This window comes from Anopheles gambiae, chromosome 3 (assembly GCF_943734735.2).
Source record: "Anopheles gambiae chromosome 3, idAnoGambNW_F1_1, whole genome shotgun sequence".
Classification (NCBI taxonomy): domain Eukaryota; kingdom Metazoa; phylum Arthropoda; class Insecta; order Diptera; family Culicidae; genus Anopheles; species Anopheles gambiae.
Window position 1 is genome coordinate 43,685,133 of NC_064602.1, and position 17,013 is coordinate 43,702,145.

Sequence of the window (17,013 nt, forward strand, 5' to 3'; positions counted from 1 at the left end):
ACAGCTGACAGCAAACGACCGCACAGCTGTGCGCGTTTATGGCGCATGGTTCAGCGCTCCCATCGCTCGTTTCACCAAGGCACGAGGGCAGCCGAAGTTTGACAGGAGGGAAACATCATCCGCGCATTTGTTCGATTCTGTTTCGCTGCTCTGGTTTTACATTTCGTAGGAGAAACATTTGGTGTGAAATCGACGCGTGACCCTTGTTGATTTGTGAATATCCTAAATAAATCGGTGCAATGAACGTGTCGCTAGAGTAATGTAAAGTTTCCCGTGTTGTTGTGTAGTGTTTCGTCCTCCTAGCAATTCCTTCGTTTGTGTGCGTTGGTGGAGTGAAGAGAGCATAAAAAACCATTCATCCCACCCACCCCCACCAGTGCCAGTGTCCGTCGACAGTCGTGTAAATATTTTCGCAATCTTCATATGCGATCAACACCTTGGTGCGCCACGGTCGTCGAACACAACCACAACGGAGAGCATCATCCCAGCTGCGTGTGCGATGGAGTTGTGATGTCATCCGCGAATTTGCAGACGAGAATATCCGGTTCGATTGTTAGTTTTTGTGTTTATTGTCTAATGCTAGTGGTGGTTGGTGGTGCGCATTCATCGGCGATGCTGCATTGTTGATTAAGTGTATCGAGTTCGGATGTGTGTGTGTGTGCGCGCTTGTGTATGTGAGAGTTTTCTGTCCCTCTGTGTGCCTGGTCTGCTGCTGGTCTGGGTACAGATTGTTTGGAATTGATTGAGTTGGCGCTGGGTCATAGTTAGTTTGGTGGGCACGGTCCCATTCCTCTCGATCGTTGTTTTCTTCCAAGTGTATGCGCATAGTAAACGAGAAGCTGCTGCTGTGTTCCGCGACAGAGTGAAAGAGAGATGCCGTGCCGTTTATAGCCGTGTGACGGGGTCAACGAAACGGGCGACGCTGGCCACCCCAGTGTGGAGTGCATTTATGAATTCATGAGCTTTGGTGGGCAACGACAATCTCACACTATCCGTCTTGCGAGAAGTCCACAGCCCCCTGGACCCGCCCATCGAAACGTGAGGTGAATATTATTACGATCAGCTCACAGCGACGGATCAAACTGTGCGAAGCATAATTCACCTTGGAGGCCAGCGGAGGTGACGGTTGCTATTCCACGGTTCAGTGCATTGCAGCATAAACAAAAACGCAGCATCGCCATCGCGGCGGGTCTCCAAGGAGCGAGGGAGAGCACATCGGAGAACAAAGAAACGGAACGGAAGAGAAAGCAACATAGCAGGCCACAAGATGACGAACATGCGACCGCCGAGTAAAAACATACTGCTTAAAGTGGTCATTTTAGGTAGGCCTTCTGGGGAGGAGACTTGCGAGAGTCGCGACCGAAACGAAGCTGCGTCGGTCGGTAAAGCATTTGAATGGGCGTTCTAATGAAACAATTTTAATTACCCTTCCAGGCGACGGAAATGTGGGCAAAAGCTGTCTAATGAATCGCTTCGTTTCGAACTATTTCGACGCCAACAGTTTCCACACGATCGGGGTGGAATTTCTGAACAAAGACATTCAGGTGGACCAGGAACGGTTTACGCTGCAGGTGAGTGGACGATGTCGTTGGGTGTTTCGCCACCTGCGAATGACGATAGTTTACACGAAATGGTCGCAGGGGACAGGAACAGGGCAGGAAGATAATTGAGCAAACGCGACACATATGCGAGGAACACACACGCACAGAGAATACGAGCGATGTGTCTAGCGGTGTGTTCGTCCACCAAAAGGGCAATAGTTATGGGTTACCACGTACACAAATACACACTCACACGCACACCTTTAACCACCACAGTGCAAACAAACAAAACCGAACAAATGAACGAAACGCTTATCTTACTTGCTCTCGGTGAGAAGGTGACGGAGATGTTACAGATGTGGCCAAGGATCGCGATGGGCCACTATTGTGGGTGTGGGTGGGGGTGAACCAACCCCACCCCCTCGTTTGGTTGGGCAAATAGTAGATGAAACGCGACTTTATCGCGAACGAAAGCTTGGGTAGGTTCGTTTGTTCGCACACCCCAAACAAGGTGACCACTACCGTCAGCTGGGTAGGTTTGTTTAAACATGAGCAGCGTCGTCAACAGATGTTAAGTTGTGGGTAATACCTCATGAAACATTTATTGTAGTTGGAAGGGCACAAGGGAGCAAGGGAACGAAGGAAGGTTGGAGTGTGTCCAGCATTGTAGGTAAATTTACGATTTACCACCGAAAAGCTTAAAATGAAACAGAGAGCATTATGTTAAAATTGAGTAGAAAGTGCATTTTTTCAATGTCATTAAAATCGAGCTCCACTAATAGGAGAGAAACCTGCCCGGAAGTGTTTTGTGCTTTGCCGCTTATCTTATTGGAATGAATGCTTATCGCTTATCTTATAGGAATGTAGGCCTATTAGAGATTTGGCTAAAATCTGCTTATTCTACAAGGCTGGTATGGTTTGAAAACAATCTACTTCTTTAAAAACAAAAATATGTTAGAATTAAAGCTTTCTCTTTCTCTAAATTATAAAAAATAGTAGAAAAGAATTTAGAAAAAAATGCTAAAATAAATAGAAATGAATATAAATCGCAAATGTCTTTATTTCCGTTTTAGCTAAATTTCCGTTTTAGACCGTCAGCAAACGTGACCTGAATGTTGTACAAAATATCGCCCTAACCGGGCAGAAGAAGGAAAGTCGCCCGGCGTCTTGCCCGTAAAATTGTCTCTTCGTGTTGTGTGTAAATAGCGTGCACTGGGGCTATTAAAATCACATCGCCCGTAACAGTCGTAGTACTCTTTTTATGATTACTGTTTGTAATTTATTCTTGACAAGAAGTGCGCAGCGTTTAGAATGAAGTAATGAATGCGATGGCATGGCACAAGGAATAAGTGTTAGAAATCGTAATCGATTTAATTTTAAACGATGTTAGCGAAGTCGATGTTTGCTGGAAGTCAACAGCTGCAGGCTTTGGATGGCATAATGATGAGCCTTTTTGCGTTCTGTTGTTGCTAAGCCCCAGCAAAACATCTTGATCTTCTACAATCTGAGCTCGGTGTGATGTAAATGTATAGGCTCATTGTTGATGTCAATAATCTGCGGAAGCTTTGCCCTGTGGTATTGATTAGCAGGTTGGGCATGACGCATCGATGTGTCAGGTGTGTGGGATGGGAATTTTTGCAAGCTATTTGCAATCGGGCGTCTAATACTGTTTACAAACCTGATTAGGAGTCTCGCGAATCACATAAACGGCGTTGAAAGATCATATTTAGACAACCATATTTTCACACAGTTTTGACATATATTTTCAATTCTAATTTTTGTTCTCTATTTTAGATCTGGGATACAGCCGGACAGGAAAGGTTTCGTGCGCTGCGAACTCCGTTCTACCGTGGTACCGACATTTGCCTGCTAACGTACGCCATCAACGATCGGCTAAGCTTCCGAGCGTTGGCCAGCTGGCGCGATGAGTTCCTCCGGTACTACGACGTCAATCCGGACCACTTTCCGTTCGTGGTCGTCGGCACGAAGAATGATTTGCCGCCGGCACAGCGGGAGGTTACGGCCGAGGAGGTGTCGCAATGGTGCCAGGAGCACCACATAACCGCTTACATCGAAACGTCGGCCAAAACGTCCGAAAATGTGGCGACTGCCTTCGCGCTGGCGGTACAGCAGTGGCGAAAGCTGGAACGATCGACCGAGCGGGAATTGCGCGCTCAGGGACAGGATACGATCGATTTGATGAAGAGTGTCAACCTGAACGCGAACCGCAATCGGTTCTGCTGTGCGGGACTGGGCCGCCCAACGGCCAACACGATGCAGGACGACGACGATTATCCGAACTGAGTGTGATCGGTTCCTGTTGATAGGCAGGATCGATAAGTATGTGATAAGAGATTCTGTTAGACGGTTGTGCGGTGGACAGAATCAGCAAACGGGACAGCTTTTGTTTCAACTGCTGGCAGCAGCATGATTAGGGTTAGTCATTTCTAATGGTAGTTGGGTTGTGGTTTGAAATGTAAAGTAAGCACAAAGTCGACGAGAAGGTTGGAGGAAATTCTTCTCACGTGTTTTCTCCATCCGTGCATCACTTTCAATGGCGTCATAAACACGGTGTGAAGTGGAGAAGTGATTTTGAGATTTATAGACACTATTTGCACAATCTTTCAACAAATGGCACATTGAGTATTGTGAGTCCGGTCAGTGGCTTTACACTTCCAAACGGGCAGCGTACTAGAACGAGACACAATTGTACAGATCTTTACGCCTCATTGCTTGCGCGTACGTGGCCAGATGCGATGTGTCGCGGGTATTGTGGTTGTTTTTTTAAGCTTCAGCTGGCTGAAGGTACTGGACAAGCGTCACACAGATGTAAAAACGCAACGGTGGCGCACAATCTAAATGATTGTTCCTCAGTTGGTTGAATGAAACAGCTAAAAGCAAGGGATTTATTTGGATCCAATTTTAAGCTGTTTATTGCGTTCATATGTGTATTTTATTTTATGAAAACAATTCGTAGGAAGTGTTTTGTATTGGTTTAGTTGAACTAAGCCTGTGTTTTTCCTGTGCACTTTATACCCAACGCGGTGATCGCTTTGGTAAAGCAGCAGTGTTATGAGTGCTTGAGAATTTTTATTTAAACAGTCTTTTATAGATTGTGTTTATATTACTAGTGAATGCAATATTACCAACGGACGGGACCTAGTCGTTGGATAGTATTGCTTAACATTTGCAATAATACTAATTTATAGCCCAAATATTTATTTCATATCAATTAATTCTGAATGTCGCATGCTGCTAAATCAATGCTGTCGGATTTTTGAATGAAAGTTGTGTAAAAAGTTCACAAACCACAAGGACGATCTTGCAAACTATTTAGAAAGTTTGTAAAAGGAAAGGAGACTTGCATACAAACAAGGTTTCAGTTTTTTATATGTTCAAATGGTGCTTTTATTGAAGTATTGTATTGTAGAACGAAATTGTGAGAAGATAATGAAGTTATTTTATTAGTACGATTTATCCACTGCGACAAACCACTATACATAATATGGTCCATAGAAATTGGTGTCCTTTTTAACATAAACAGCGATAGAAAAGCACAACATTATTTTCGATGCGTCTAAGATTAACTTTTGTGCGTACGTTTTTGGTTCAGTTCCATACTCATTTAATGTACACTGTAGAAGCAAAAACAAACTACATACAAACTAATATTTACGTACCTGATCAATCTGAAGCGTAGAGCTGAGTGTAAATGCTCATCATTGAACTGGAAAAGGCAACATTGCACTGTAGACAGTTTTTATTTACTTTATTTTCACTGAAAATCGCTGGAAAAGCTGTTGGATGTGTACAGTTTACGATAACACAATGCACATCGCCTAATAAATCATAATTACTATCCACTTGAAAGGAGAGACTAATGTGCTATCCGTCTAGACGTCAGTCAGTAAGGAGATTCATTTAAATGTTTCACACATTCCGTTTGCGTGTGTTTGTAAGATAATTATATTTTAGCAATTTAGGCAGACTGTGCCGTGTGTGGCTTTTCCCGGAATGCACGTCTTCCCATTTTTTGGTGCGTCATTTGTATTTTGGTGCGCTTTCGTGTGTATCCTTGGGACAGAGAGCTTAGGTTAGATTACATTCATTATGCTTAAAGCGCTGAAAAAATACATCAGTCGTTGGGACATGAAATCGAACCAGAGTGAGAGGAATGTGTTTAGTGTAGTGATAAGCATATGGCGCAACAAAATGCAGCCTGGTGCGGTGCATGGAGTTTTTGAAACAGAGGATTGCACTGGACAGATGTAGAGATAGATAGAGAGAGAGAGGGATAGAAGAAGGATCGTAAAACGCTATTTTGTAAGCATTTTCAACTTTGTGCAACCCGTACCGCTGTACAGACACGATTGTATAATAAAGCAAATTAAAAATTCAACTTGGGTCTTACTGTTTTCAGTCGTTTCTTTCTCCATACTGCATAAATAACAAACGTACATTCGCCTTCGGTTTTAACAAATTCATTTTCCATACATATATTTATTTACTTTCACTAACTTGTTTCGGTGAGGTTACATCGAATTCAATTCTGGGATTGTTCGACGAGCGACAGTTACAGAACGTGGAAGAACATTAATTAAGGGGAAACGGGATAAACGTACACAAAAATAAACATTTACATGATGAATCGTGAGTGCGAGCACAGGTACCCTCCCTCTCTTACATATCTCGCTCAATTGTTACATTTTACATTTAAAAAATCCAACTAAACCAACGATTGTTTTGCTTCATCTTCCCTTTTTTTTACTTTACAAAAAGTTTACACGTACACAACTTTAAATCTATTTTAAGAAACTTCCACGAAATCGATAATCCTAACGTTAAGGGGTTTGCTGTCGTAGTAGTGGTAGTAGTAATAATAGTAAAAGATACAAATAACGCACAACAAAACAAAAGAAAGGCACCATATATATATATGTCTGTCTCTTTAACATGTATCAATGTGTTGGTTTGTGTTTGTCCAATAGCAACACTCCTCCAATAGCAACACTTATGTTGGTTATTAGGTGTGCAAAAGTGCATTTGCTACCACTGATCAATCGATTTGCTTTACTAACACTAACTAACTACAGCTACTACCTTTTTCTGTCCCCCCGTATGTTTGCCTATCGGTTCTGCAACTTAAAAAAAACTTAACAACGAAAAAAAGGAAACTAGGGCCTTCGAACACATCGTTGCAGTGGGGGTGATAGGGGAAAGCGTACAAGGAAGTTTTGTTTAAATCGTAAGATTACCATCGTACCTTGACAGGAGCACGACTGAAGGACGTCCTCTGGTATGTTGCATTGGATCACCTTTTCGATTTTGGTAAGTCCTTCTTTCCCAACGATTCTTTTATTTATTAAACCATTTCTTTTATTCCTATCTTCTTTATCGATTAGCCGTGTTTGTTCGCTTTTTTGAGTCACTTTTGTCGACCAATTCCTTTTTTATTATTTTTTTTGTCTAAATTTCGTCAAATTCTTTTCGCTTATAAGGAAGCAACGCTGTTAGAAAAACAACCTAAAAACATAAGTCACTACTTTATCAGTTTCCTTTTCCTGTCGCGGTTTGTTAAAAAGTAAAAGTTCTTAAATATTTTAGTACAATTTAGTACAGTGGCGGAGACTTAACTTTTATCCGAAAAACAAAAACGAACCGCTTTGCTTCCCTAAAATAATTTGAATTTCGTTACAATTTTTAGCGTATTTTAGAAACCGATTTTTTTTTACAACACATACAAAGAAAGGAATGAACATACTCTCATCAGGAGCAAATGATGCGTCCGCTAAAAGTGGTACTAGAAAAATACAGAGAAAAACAAAGCCTATTTTAGTGCAACATTAACCGGTGAGCTTTTGCCTACAAGAGTGAAAAGAGTTAAAATATTATCAAAAGAAAACAAAACAATCAAATGGAAAACAAACACATGGCAAATGAATGAAACGACAGTGTTCGCGTACACTAAATCCGACAGTTGAAAGTGAACGAAAATAATGGTTAAAATGTTCAATCGTACATTACAGAAGAATAAATAAAATGAATGAATGACAAGGAGGTGAACAAGAAAGAGGGACATTGCAATTAAATCGCTTAAGGCACTAAACGTTTCGTTCCGTTCCGATCGACAGTTCTGATCCACTCGCCTACCAACAGCTGGCGGTGGCGCATTCCGCATTAACAACACTAACTTTAACAACATCAACAACATAGTAACAACACACATACACAAGCACAACAGCAGAAGTCAATAACATCAGGGGGAAAAAAGCCTTAACCACTAATCGAAACTCGAAGCGTGTCGTGAAGGGCGTTGCTTGCTTTGATCCTACTTGTTTGTTTGCCCGTTACTTGGCTTTTGGCTTTAGTACATTAGTATTTGCTCTCGGCGTGCACTAATAATAATAATGATTGAATGCGTTTCGCGTTGTTCGTCTAAAGTATGGGAGGGAACACATTTGAAGATGATCCATTAGGACGTGTTTGGCAGGTGTGTTTTTTCTCTTTTCTTTTTGGAGCATAGTTTAACATTTTTGTGTGTTAACATACGATGGATAAGCCAAAACGAACAATAAAAAAAAGCGAGGCTGCACAAAAAAAAAAAACAATGTGTGTTAAATGAACAATGTGAACAAATGTATTATTATTATTGCGTGTTAATAATTGGTGCCGGTGTTTAGATTTCCAACTCGAATCGATGAATTTGCTGTTCAACGTCCCTCTCATCTAAGGGAGGGGGCGAACAAAGTTTTGTCGATGGCTTAAGCTCGTGCATACTATCGTTATCATTATTATTATTATTGTTATTGTTGTTGTTGTTGTTTAAATTACTGACATTGTTATTGTTGTTGCTGTGTATGTGGTTGTTGTTTAGGTTGATGAGATGATTTGTGTTGTTGTTGTTGTTGTTGTTGTGGTTGCTGGACCCATTGCCACCGCATGCCGGGGCATTATTCGCGATCGCGGTTTGGTGGTTTCGGTGCAGATTGCTGTGCTTGAACGTGGCACTGGCGATCAGCGGCAGCGTGAGCGCCACTGGGTGGGGTGTGGGCGGACCGGTCGGGGACAGTGGACCGGACCCGCCGCTGATCAGGTTCATGTTGAGCTGCTTGGAGCTGAGGACTTTGGCGAGGTTGTTGTTGGTGCTGCTCGCCAGGTTGACGGAATCGTTGACGATCGCCGTACCGGGCGCGCTGGTGCCAACGGTCGTGCTGGAGGTAGAGAAGATCGGTGCTACACCTAGTTTGGCTCCTGCTTTGGCCCGATGCATGAGGATGGCGAAAGAGAAGGAGAAGAGATAATGGGAAACTATTTAATATCCTTGCCATTGGTTGCAATTTATGTTGAGTGTCTACCAAGAAGTAACCCTTAATATTTACAATTGTACAAGAAATGGAACCACAGTATATTCAACCCCGTTGCGCATGCAATGATAACTGTTATTGTGTGTTTTTGGAAGGCTTAATGCTATATAGTAACATTTATTACTACAAAATTACTTGTACATAAATAACATTTCTACCTTATTTATAAATATTGTACATTATTATATCATTAAAATAGATTTTAATGAATTATTTATCTATTTTTTAGTTTGTAATTTACTGTAAATAAATTCTAGAATACGCTTCTATCTTTGTTAGCCTCAAACATTATTTCATAAAACCAAAAATTGCTCATTGAAGAAGTGGTGGATTTTTTTTAAATATTTAGAATAGACTAGAATTTTGCTTCATTATCAAAATTTCGTGTCCAAAACATAAGAAGCAAGATTTTAATACTGTTAAAAATGGCTTAACAATTGTACATATACGTATTTACAGGGGTTTCCAGGGGTTCTCATAGTTGTGGGACACTTTCTTGACTTTTTCTTAAGGGAATTGGACTCTATGTCACCCTTTTTGGACAGGCGCCTTGGAAATTCCTATTGGATTTGTCCAACAAAACTGCTATGGAATCCAATTCCCATTACTTTAAGTTCATTTCACTTAAGAAGGAGTCAATAAAGTGTCCCACAGCTATGAGAACTCCTGGAAAAGCCTGTCATTTTTCCTATTTTGTATAATACTGTTAATTAATTTATGCTAAGATAGAGAAATTGATAAAAAAAACACCTCAAAGTAGAGAAGAAGATTTTATACAACTGATAAATAATAACAAAATTACAGGCAAGTATGAAAGATAATGGAAGAACATTTGGAAAGACATGCAATATAGAAAACAATTCAAAATACAAAAGAAGTAGTGAAAAAAGAAGAAAAATGTGAAAAAATGTTAAAAACAACAACAAAACATTGAATAAGTGAAAGTACAATCAACATACATCAAACACCAAACAAATAGAACAAAGTTATATCTAAAGCAAAAGTGTAAAAGTGTAGAGCAGCAACCCCCGGAGCGAAATAGCTTGAGAGGCGAGAGGTGACAGAGTGTGTGTGTAAAAAAAAACAAACGGTGGGCTACCTTCGGTGAACTTTAACCGTGGATGTGATTCTTTCTTATTGTTGTTCAGCAGATGCTGACACTCGCGCAGATCGAGCAGCTCGAGCGGTGGTGGTGCACTGGTGGGCTCGATCGGTACCGAGCTCGGTACGATCGTCGTTGGCGTGGTGGGCGTAGGTGTGGTAGGCGATCCGTGGCCTGTAGCCGTTCGCAGAGCGGAAGTGCTGCGTGGCGGTGAACTTTCTAGGTGCTGCTGAAGCTGCTGCTGGTGTTGCGCCCAGTGAGTCATCATCCCAGTGTTGGTGGTGTGGTGGATGTGGTGCGATGGATTTTTGTGTTGTTTTTTTTTTTGGTTTTGGTAAACGCGGGTTTTGTGATGATTTTTTTATATTGTTGTTGCGATTGTTAGTGGTTAGCCGTTAGGAGAAAAATAACAAAAGTTTGTCAAACATACAAAAAAGGTCACACACACACGCGAAAAAACAAACGAAACACACGGGAAATAAGGGAGAAGAAACGGGTGGGAAGGGTCGGCGATCATGCTACGATTCGGACATGCTATGCAAGAGGTGTGACAAGGTGGAAAGGGTTTTTGATGCGGGTCAAACAATCGTTCAAATTCACAAGAAATGGTGCCGCACAGTTAAGAAAGTTCAATCGTATCAATTCAGTACATGCCAAAAGGAAGGTGTGGATTGTACAGGGCAGAAGGGCTTGCGTGTTTTCTCTCTTCTTAAGTTGGGTACGAGTCAAGTGAGCTATTTACCGTGCTGTTGCTGGTGAACAGGTTGGTATCCTTTGGCGTTACGACACTGCTGGTCGGTGGTGCAGAAGAAGTTTCTTCCGGCTGGTTGGAGACAAAGTGCGCTCGAAGTTGTTTGTTCCTAGAAGGCGGGAAGGAGCAAGACGTGTAATTAGAACCTTGCAATTGATCTTGAACTGCCGCTTGGTTCACTGCTCGAATCTTACCTAACATCAAGCTGCTGAATGTGTTGCTGCGAACATTTCAGCTGTTGCGTCGCGTTGCGTAGCTTCTCCTCGAGCGCTGCCGTCTCGACGCACTTCATCGAGTACTTCTCGGAGAGGGACAGGATCTCGAGTCGAACTTCTTCGAGTTCTTGCCTGCAACGGAGAGGAGGCCGTGGAGTTTAGTAAACGGGTGCTTTTGTAATTTAAACTTTTAATAGCAACTTACTCCTTCTCGCGGTACGTTTGTGGCGGTTGGCCGCCCTTCTGGAACTGCTTGAGGAACTCCTGCTTGAAGCGCGTCACCTCCCGCTGCACCTCATTCTGGTGTGCTTTCTTCATGGCGTCGAGTGCTGCCAGCGTTGCCTGCAAAGTGTTGCGAAATTAGTTTCATCTTCAAAACGGGTTTCTTCTCAACTCCACCATCTTACCTGTGTTTCTTCGGCCAGCGCTTGTTCCTTCTCCAGAATGAGCTTAGCGATCTCCTGCTGGTGCTTTTCCTCCAGATCGTGAATGATGCGCTTGTGCGAAGCTTCCATCGCAGCCAGTCCCTTCTCGCAGAGTGCCTGCAAACACACGTGGAACAGTGAAATGAGACCTTCCCGCAAATGTGCGCCTAAATGTAGGCAACACTGCACAACACCTTACCCGCAACTGCTCGATTTCGGCCTGGTAGCGCGACCGCAAGCTATCCTCATCGTCCCGGTCCTTCTGCGAGTCCAGCTCGTTCGCCATCTGCTGCTCCCGGTAGGCGGCGTGCAGATTATCCACCTGCTGCGCATGCTCCGCCTCCACCATCTCTAGGTGCTTCTCCAGCTTCTTCGCGTGGTCCTGCTCCTTGCGCATCTGCTCGTACAGATAGTCCCGCTCCTTCTCCAGCTCCGCGTACTCGGCCGCCGTTTTGCGACAGCTGCCCGCCAGCTCCTCGCACCGGTCCTTCAGCGTGCGCGCCTTCTTGCACTCCTGGTCGTAGCTGTCGAGCAGGTCCTCGATCTCCTTGTCCTTCTCGTTGCTGGCCGCGTCCAGCCGCGTCAAACGCACCGACAGCTCGTGCAGCTCCTTCTCCTTCTGCTTCAGCAGGTTGCGCTCGTTGTTGAGCCGCTCGAGCAGCTCCGCCCGCTCGCCGTCGATCGCCCGTATGCGCTGCTGCTGCTCGTCGATACGGCGCTGCAGTGCGGCCAGCTTTGCCTCGTGCTGCTGCCGAACCGTGCCGAGCTCGCGCTCGTGCTCTTCCGTCAGCTGGAGGAGCCGATCCTGCAGCCGGCCGCACTGGTCGCTGCGCGACTGCAGCTGCTTCGCCGCACTGATCAGCGAATCAATGCGCTGCTGAATCTCCACGCAGCGCGCGTGAATGCTGCGCAGGCTGTCCACGTCGATGGCGCTGGCCGCACCGGCATTCCCACTGTCCGGGTGTAGCGTGGCCTGCAGCGCCACGACCGATCGCTCCAGCTCGTTCAGTATCGCCGACACCTCCGTCACCTCCGCCTTGTTGAGCGCGTGCTCGCTGGTGAAGTACTTGTACATGAAGTTAAAGTCCGCCTCGGCCAGGATGTCGTCCGCGTTCGCGACCTCCAGATCGGCGGTCAGGTCCGTGTACAGGTTCTCGTACTGCTTGAGCGCGGCCACGCTGAACACTCGCTCGCACGGTTCGTCCAACGCATCCGTGGGCTGGGCGGGCTTTTTCGGCACGTAGTCTCCCTTCAGCACGTGGACGCGCGCATCGATCAGCGCCTTGTGTGCGACAATGTCCGCAAACTCGGCTAGCAGCTGGCGCCCCTCGCTCGGCTTTCGCTCCTGCTCGAGGTGCAGTCGCCACTGGCCGCGCTTCATCTTGGCGAGCGTTTCCTCGTAGCACTCGGTCAGCTGCCGGACGGCCGCATCCATCTCGCGGCGCAGCGCTTCGTGTACTGCGTCCGCGAACGTTTCGAACGTGATGCGCTCCTGCGTGGACAGTGCGTACCCGAAGGCGGGCGCCAGCGAACCCTCGTACCGCTGCGCGTTGCGCATCATGATGTGCGCGATCTCGGACTGCACCAGCTCGGCATTGACCGCTTCCTGGGCCTGGCGCCAGGCTTCCTGCACCGCGCCCTGCACCGTCTCGTGCGAGGACGCAATGTAGGAGAGCGTTTCGGCCGCCAGCCCGTACGCCAGGTTCTCCATGATTGTCGTTTGGTAGCGTTTCGCGATCAGGTGCACCTCGTTCTGCTGGCGCAGTAGATCGTCCAGCATGGCGGTTCCGATCGGGGGGAAGGAGAGCGACCGCATCGTGCTGGTGCGGCCGGCTGACAGCATTAGCTTGCGGGCGAGCACACTGGCCAGCACGTCGGCACTGCTGCTCGGTCGCACCACGCACTTGCCGGACAGCTTTGCCTTCAGCATCGACATCAGCTGGACGGTTTCGCACACCTCCACCTTCGTTTGGCGTTCCTCGAACTCGGCCAGATTTTCCGCCCGCTCGAGGGCGTGCCGCAGCCGGCCGAAGCAAACACTCTCGAACGCAATCCGCTCCGCCAGCAGCTCCATGTCCTTGCGCTGCGTGAGTCCGTTCGTTTCGCGCAGCATGCGCCGCTGCTTGAGCAGATCCGCCAGCTTGCCCTTGAGCTGTGCCTCCAGCTGATCCAGTGCCAGCTTGATGGGGTTCGATTCGGGCAGCACAATCACGCTGCCGTAGCCCGTGCCCTCGACCGGCACGACACAGTTGTCGCAACTCTCACGCAACAGCTTCGACACCTCGGCCAGACAGCGCTCGATAAATTTGTACGAATCCTTCCGGTCCGCCGCTGGCGATACGGAACGTCGCGAGCGGGAAGTGCGCAGACTCTGGAACTGCTGTGCACTTTGGTCGATCAGTTCGCGTACCGATACCACCACACCCTCCAGACTCTTGAGCCGGTCGAGCAGATGCTCCGGCACCGGTTTGGCACCCGTGCTCGATGTACTGGCCGTCTCACACTCACTGACCTCGGGCGGCTTGGTCACTGGCAGTCCAACGGCCTGCACGTTCTCGACGCGCTTTTCCAGATTGTTCAGCCGCAGCACGACCTGCATCGGTTGCGCGGACAGCGTGGCACTGTCCAGACTTTTCCTGCGCAGCCGGGTAGACGACGAACGGCGCACCGGTTGCGCAGCTTCCGGCGTCGCAAGCTCCACGGTCGCCTTCGCCACCGGCAGCAGCACACCGCCACTTTCGAGCGCATCGATCTTGCTCTCCAGCTCGGACACCTTCTCCTCCAGCTCCTTCTGGATCGAGAGCGACTCCTTGCCCTTGAGCGACAGCGATCGGCGCTTCTCCGATCGGATCGCTTTCTGCTTCAGCAGCCGAACTTGCTTTTCCGCCGCCGTGTACTTGTTCGTCATGTCCTGGATCCGATCGGCCATCATGCGCGACTGCGCCTCATGCTCGGTCGCCTGTCGGTCGAGCTCCTTGCGCAGCGTGGCGTACGCTATTTCCAGCTCATCGTACAGTCCATGCGCGTCCTTCAGCTCGCGCTTCATCGCCTTCAGTTCGCTGACGGCACGCTCGAAGCGGGCGCGCAGCTCCCGGTACTCGTCCGCCAGCATGTCCCGGTCGAGCTGGGTCGGATCGATCGCGGTCAGGCAGGTGAGATCGCTGAACGAGTCCATGCGCTTGATGCGACCGCTCCGTGCCACGGCCAGACTGCACAAGCTCGACGCTGGGCTGGTACCGGGTGCGGCAATGCCGCACTCCTGCAACCGTCGGTACAGCGACTCGTTCTCCTCGATGCCCCGGGCCAGCCGCTCCTCGAGCTCCTTCGTCGTGTCCCGGCTCTTGGACAGCTCGTGCGTGATGCGGTCGATTATGTCCTGCCCCGCGGCCCGGCTGTCCTGCAGCTGCACCATCAGCTTCTCGCGGTTCTCCTCCAGCTCGCGCTTGCGCGTCAGCTCCTGCTCGGTGCGCTCGAGCGTGGTCAGCAGCTCGGACATGCGCGCTTCCCGCTCGTGCGTTTCCTCGCGCAGCATCGCCAGCTCCTTCTCGGCCGCCTGCAGCCGCAGCTGCAGCTTCTTCTCCAGCCCGCTACCGTCCTCCTCCTGCACCGTGTGGAACGGGGCCAGTGGGACCGGCGCCTCCGACTCGATGGTGCTGCGCCGTGAGCTCGGTGGCGACGAGCGGCTGCGCTTGTGGAGCCGCTGGTGCTGCTGGTGCTGCTGCTGACTTTGGGTCGACAGTGGCGGGTTCGTTCTTAACCTATCTTTGGTACGCATTGCCAGCGGCACCACCGACGGCGGTGAGGGAGACACCGGCGATCCCCACTGGTCGCCGACACTATCCCGCCGGCCACCCTCCGACGCCGTCCTGTACTCCTCGTCCGACGAGAACAGCAACGATTTGGGCGTGAGGGGCGTGACGGGCGACTGCAGCACCACCACCGACGACTGTTGCTTTGGTTGAGGCTGACTACTGCTAGTACTACTGCTATTACTACTGCTATGGGTGGAGGTGTTGGTTGTGTTGGTGGTGGTGTTGGTGTTGGTGGTGGTGGAGGCGTTCATGGCGCTCTTGTCCTCCGGCGGTGTGCTGGCACTGTTCGACTGTTCGGTAAGGTTGCGGGCAGCCGTCAGATGCACGATCACGTCCTTGGGCGCCTTGTCCACGACATCTTCGCCCGCGGTTGGACTGGCCGCCAGCGGTACGACACCCTCAATCAGCAGGTGCCCATTCGTGCCACTGTTGTTGTTGTTCTTTTCGAGCAGTTTGCCCCGCTTCAGCTTCGGCTTGTGCTCGATCGCGTCGCCGAGCAGCTCGCTGATCTCGAGCGAACTGGGCGTGACCGGGGACGGCGGGGGCGACTTGTCCGCTAACGTTTTGAAGTTGTCGTCGTTCTGGTTGGACAGCTCGAGCGTCGCCTTGGTCGGTGGCAGACCGGCCGCGTTCTTCAGCACGTTGATCCAGTTGTTGCGCACGTTGATCGTCACGGCGGACAGCACGATCCGGTGGTTGTCCCAGGTCTGTGGGAAGAATTAGTGTGTGTGGTGAAAATATAGCTCGATCGCTTGCGCGTTTGAAGCTACTTACCGTCAGCTGAAAGCCGTAGCCCTTGTTGACCGGCACCTCGGCGATGCCGGTAATGCTGTTCACGTCCAGCACACCGTCCAGTACGCCCTTCTCCTCGGCGACCGGGTCGCGGTAGTAGAAAAGGGCGGCGCCGCGCAGCGTAAACCAATGCTTGCTCCAGTCGCCCGCCCGCCCGTCCTGCTTCAGCAGCCAGCCCTTCTTCGCGTGCAGCAGATCGGCGTCCGGGCCGCGGTGCTCCGAGTTCTTGCCCAGGTAGCTGGCGGGCGCATCGTCGGCCCCACAGTCGCCGTCCGGATCGCCCCGCTCGTGCGTTTGACTAGGCTTCAGCTTCGGACTAGTTGCGTTGGTGGTGGTGGTGGTGGGCGGTGGCAGGTGCAGTGCCCCGAGTGGTGGCACCGGACAACCCGTCGATCCCTTGCCGGTGAGCGACGTGGGGATCTTTTTCACAATGGCTGACACGATCGCGGGCGCACTGGACGGGAGGGTGAGCGAGTGGGGCCGCATCTGGAGCGGTGTACCACCGCCGCCGACACTGGCAGGCGTTCCGCCGGTCCCGCCCGTACTGCCACCTCCCGTGCCTCCTCCCCCTCCACCGCCTCCTCCACCGACTCCCCCATTGGTTCCGTTGGTGTACTGCGGGGGGATCGTGTTTTCGTCCCGCGGGCTCGTCGGCTGATGGTGGTTGTGATGGTCGGCCGCCGTGAGTGACAGGCTGTCCGTGATGCAGGGGCTGCTCCAGCGGTTCACGTTCGTGATCGTGTTCGCGATATCCTTCAGCTTTGGTTCGTCGCGCGAGCGCAGCTCGGTGCCGCTGATGCCAACGCCACCATCGAGCAGCAGACACTTGGCCGCTATTGTTCGGAGAGGGAGGGAGAAAGAGAGAGACACACACACGCACTATTAGTAAGGAAGATACAGAGCATGGTCTAGCGTTGGTGCTGGCTTAGTTCTCTATTCAGGTTGCCTTCAGAAGCAGAAAAAAAGACTGACTTCATGATGCGCAGTAAACCAAGTGCTACGTGATAATTA

The 17,013-nt window shown here is 49.0% G+C and overlaps 2 protein-coding genes across 10 annotated transcripts in view; one reads left to right on the forward strand and one right to left on the reverse strand.

The window, feature by feature from the left end:
* The first annotated feature begins 126 nt into the window (after positions 1 to 126).
* On the forward strand, positions 127 to 5,940 carry LOC1279264 (ras-related protein Rab-9B). Its single transcript, XM_318959.4, has 3 exons — positions 127 to 1,322; positions 1,435 to 1,571; positions 3,336 to 5,940. Exons 1-3 carry the CDS (start codon positions 1,268 to 1,270, stop codon positions 3,843 to 3,845), a joined length of 702 nt encoding a protein of 233 aa, XP_318959.4. The 5' UTR covers positions 127 to 1,267; the 3' UTR covers positions 3,846 to 5,940.
* Positions 5,941 to 6,006: 66 nt separating this feature from the next.
* Positions 6,007 to 17,013, reverse strand: part of LOC1279265 (protein outspread) — a 202,427-nt gene continuing 191,420 nt past the window's right edge. For 2 of the 9 annotated variants that reach the window (XM_061653614.1, XM_061653609.1), the window contains exons 8-15: positions 15,985 to 16,835; positions 11,598 to 15,917; positions 11,381 to 11,515; positions 11,179 to 11,315; positions 10,953 to 11,105; positions 10,750 to 10,867; positions 10,005 to 10,248; positions 6,007 to 8,795 (exon numbers count right to left, since the gene is read on the reverse strand). In XM_061653614.1, coding sequence (XP_061509598.1) covers positions 8,218 to 8,795; positions 10,005 to 10,248; positions 10,750 to 10,867; positions 10,953 to 11,105; positions 11,179 to 11,315; positions 11,381 to 11,515; positions 11,598 to 15,917; positions 15,985 to 16,835 — 6,536 coding nt within the window. In that variant the 3' untranslated portion in view covers positions 6,007 to 8,217. The remainder of the gene's footprint in view (positions 8,796 to 10,004; positions 10,249 to 10,749; positions 10,868 to 10,952; positions 11,106 to 11,178; positions 11,316 to 11,380; positions 11,516 to 11,597; positions 15,918 to 15,984; positions 16,836 to 17,013) is intronic. The other 7 variants (XM_061653616.1, XM_061653615.1, XM_061653612.1 and 4 more) reach the window with 7 other exon arrangements.

Excerpts from the sequence above, each read along its gene's own strand:
- LOC1279264 (XM_318959.4), top strand. The coding sequence starts at position 1,268 with ATGACGAACATGCGACCGCCGAGTAAAAACATACTGCTTAAAGTGGTC. Across the intron at positions 1,323-1,434 it reads GCTTAAAGTGGTCATTTTAG|GCGACGGAAATGTGGGCAAA; the intron begins GTAGGCCTTCTG and ends TTACCCTTCCAG. Across the intron at positions 1,572-3,335 it reads AGGAACGGTTTACGCTGCAG|ATCTGGGATACAGCCGGACA; the intron begins GTGAGTGGACGA and ends TCTCTATTTTAG.